General features: G+C 37.1%; 1 protein-coding gene across 1 annotated transcript in view; it reads right to left on the bottom strand.

The window, feature by feature from the left end:
* Positions 1–1,332: 1,332 nt before the first annotated feature.
* Positions 1,333–1,791, bottom strand: part of LOC103604837 (phospholipid scramblase 1-like) — a 14,873-nt gene continuing 14,414 nt past the window's right edge. Inside the window, exon 5 of the mRNA XM_008589417.1 lies at positions 1,333–1,502. Coding sequence (XP_008587639.1) covers positions 1,333–1,502 — 170 coding nt within the window. The remainder of the gene's footprint in view (positions 1,503–1,791) is intronic.

Raw genomic sequence — 1,791 nt, 5'->3', positions numbered from 1 at the left:
GGACCAAGTATCTTTTCATTCCTCTGGATCTAACGAGAGGTATGCCATCCCTACATAGAGAACTACTAATATACATACCTCTATATAAAATCTTCATACATACAATGTATAAAAATCCCTTTATAAGAGGCTTTTTAAAGTCTCTACATCAAGAGTGACTTCTTAGAATTGCCCATTTCTGTTATTAAACTATGAAGTTACTGAAGAGAAGAATTCATCTTTATATAGTCAGGATCTAACTGAGAAATTGAAAGCCATATGATTAGAGAAGGCAGACAGATCTTGTAAATGAATGACACTGTGTGGAATATACTCTAAAGCAAATGTACCTCACAGGGCCTGGTTTTCCAAAGTCTTACAGTTTCAAATATTGACCTTGTGAAGGTCTGGAAATTTTCCTCAGGCTATACGTCTCTGGTGTAAGATAAAGATTTGTGGCACAGCATGGTTGCTGGCTCAAGGACAGACTAATTACTGATTGTTATGTAAAGATACTGAGAAATTGCTNGCTTTGAGTAATCCTTTGCATCACCGTCACCCAGGGGAAGAGAGGTGACAAATCCATGGGGGGCGAAGCAACACAAAGCAGCAACACTGGTTAACGGGAAACATCAGAGAGTGGTGGAGACAGTGGTGGAGTTCCCATGTCTTACTATAGGGGGACGCTTGCTCAGCTTTAGCAGTCCCTTTTGTGAAAAGGTGGGCACAGTTTACCTGGTTTTCTGATTTTCCAAGAGAAATAAGAACCAAAATTAAATTGCAAAATGTCCCAATTTTTAAACATTTGAAACTAAAAAAGTTGAGTTATGAGGCTAGGCCATCTGCTGAAAAACTGCTGTAATGAAATTCTACTATGTAGTAAATACACAGGTATGTTGTGGTTTCCAATGACTTAATTAAATACCAGGATAGATGAGAGACCATAGAGACACATGATTAGGTAGTACACATCATAATAACTTTCTTAGAACTATCTTTGCATAACTGGACTTTTCATTGAAGCTCAAAGATATTAAGACTTCTGAACATGGCTGAGAGCACTGTTAGCTTATATTTTAGATTAAGGAAGAACCCATATGCTTTGGCAATCAGACTTACATGACAAGGTTAATGTTTTATTTAGAATGGATAAGAAACAATGTCACCATACAGAAACCAACATATCTAAATGTTAGGTATTTTGCTTATTTTTGTTTGACTATACAGTTGTGCTTCTCTCTCTTTTTTAAAATTGGCATATCAATACTAAACTCATAGTAATAACTACCTCTCTTACCAAAGTTAAATATATGAGCACATTATCTGCCTATTGAGATACCAGTACATAGATACTTANGTCACGACTTCTCGGCCTGTATTATCAACAATCCTCATGGTAAAAGGCCTAGATGGCCCACAGCAATTTCGGGTACAGCAATCAGTATCTTCTGCTGCAAAGAAAATCCTCTGCCCAAGGCTGTTCTTAATTTCATATTTGTTATTAGTTTCAAAACCTGTTAAGACTAAAAATATAAAAGAGAAAATCACAACCACCATTATGTTAAAAAATATTAAATCTATCATGAAAGATTATAATGTTGAGCTATTCCAGTTTTAGATGATACTCCAAGTAGCATAAAGAGAAGGAAAAGGGAAGGTGTTTAGAGATAATCCAGGCAGAGAAAAAAGGCAAAGGGAAAGGAGGAGGGGAGGCTATGAGGGTGCAGAGGAACTGAGTCCTTATGTGAGAAACAGAAGGGAACACAGGTCACACGTTCCTAGTTCCACACACTCCTGTCAGAGAGGGAGACT

This window comes from Galeopterus variegatus, unplaced genomic scaffold, assembly GCF_000696425.1.
Source record: "Galeopterus variegatus unplaced genomic scaffold, G_variegatus-3.0.2 Scaffold5426, whole genome shotgun sequence".
Classification (NCBI taxonomy): domain Eukaryota; kingdom Metazoa; phylum Chordata; class Mammalia; order Dermoptera; family Cynocephalidae; genus Galeopterus; species Galeopterus variegatus.
This window is presented reverse-complemented; position numbering and strand designations above follow the sequence as displayed.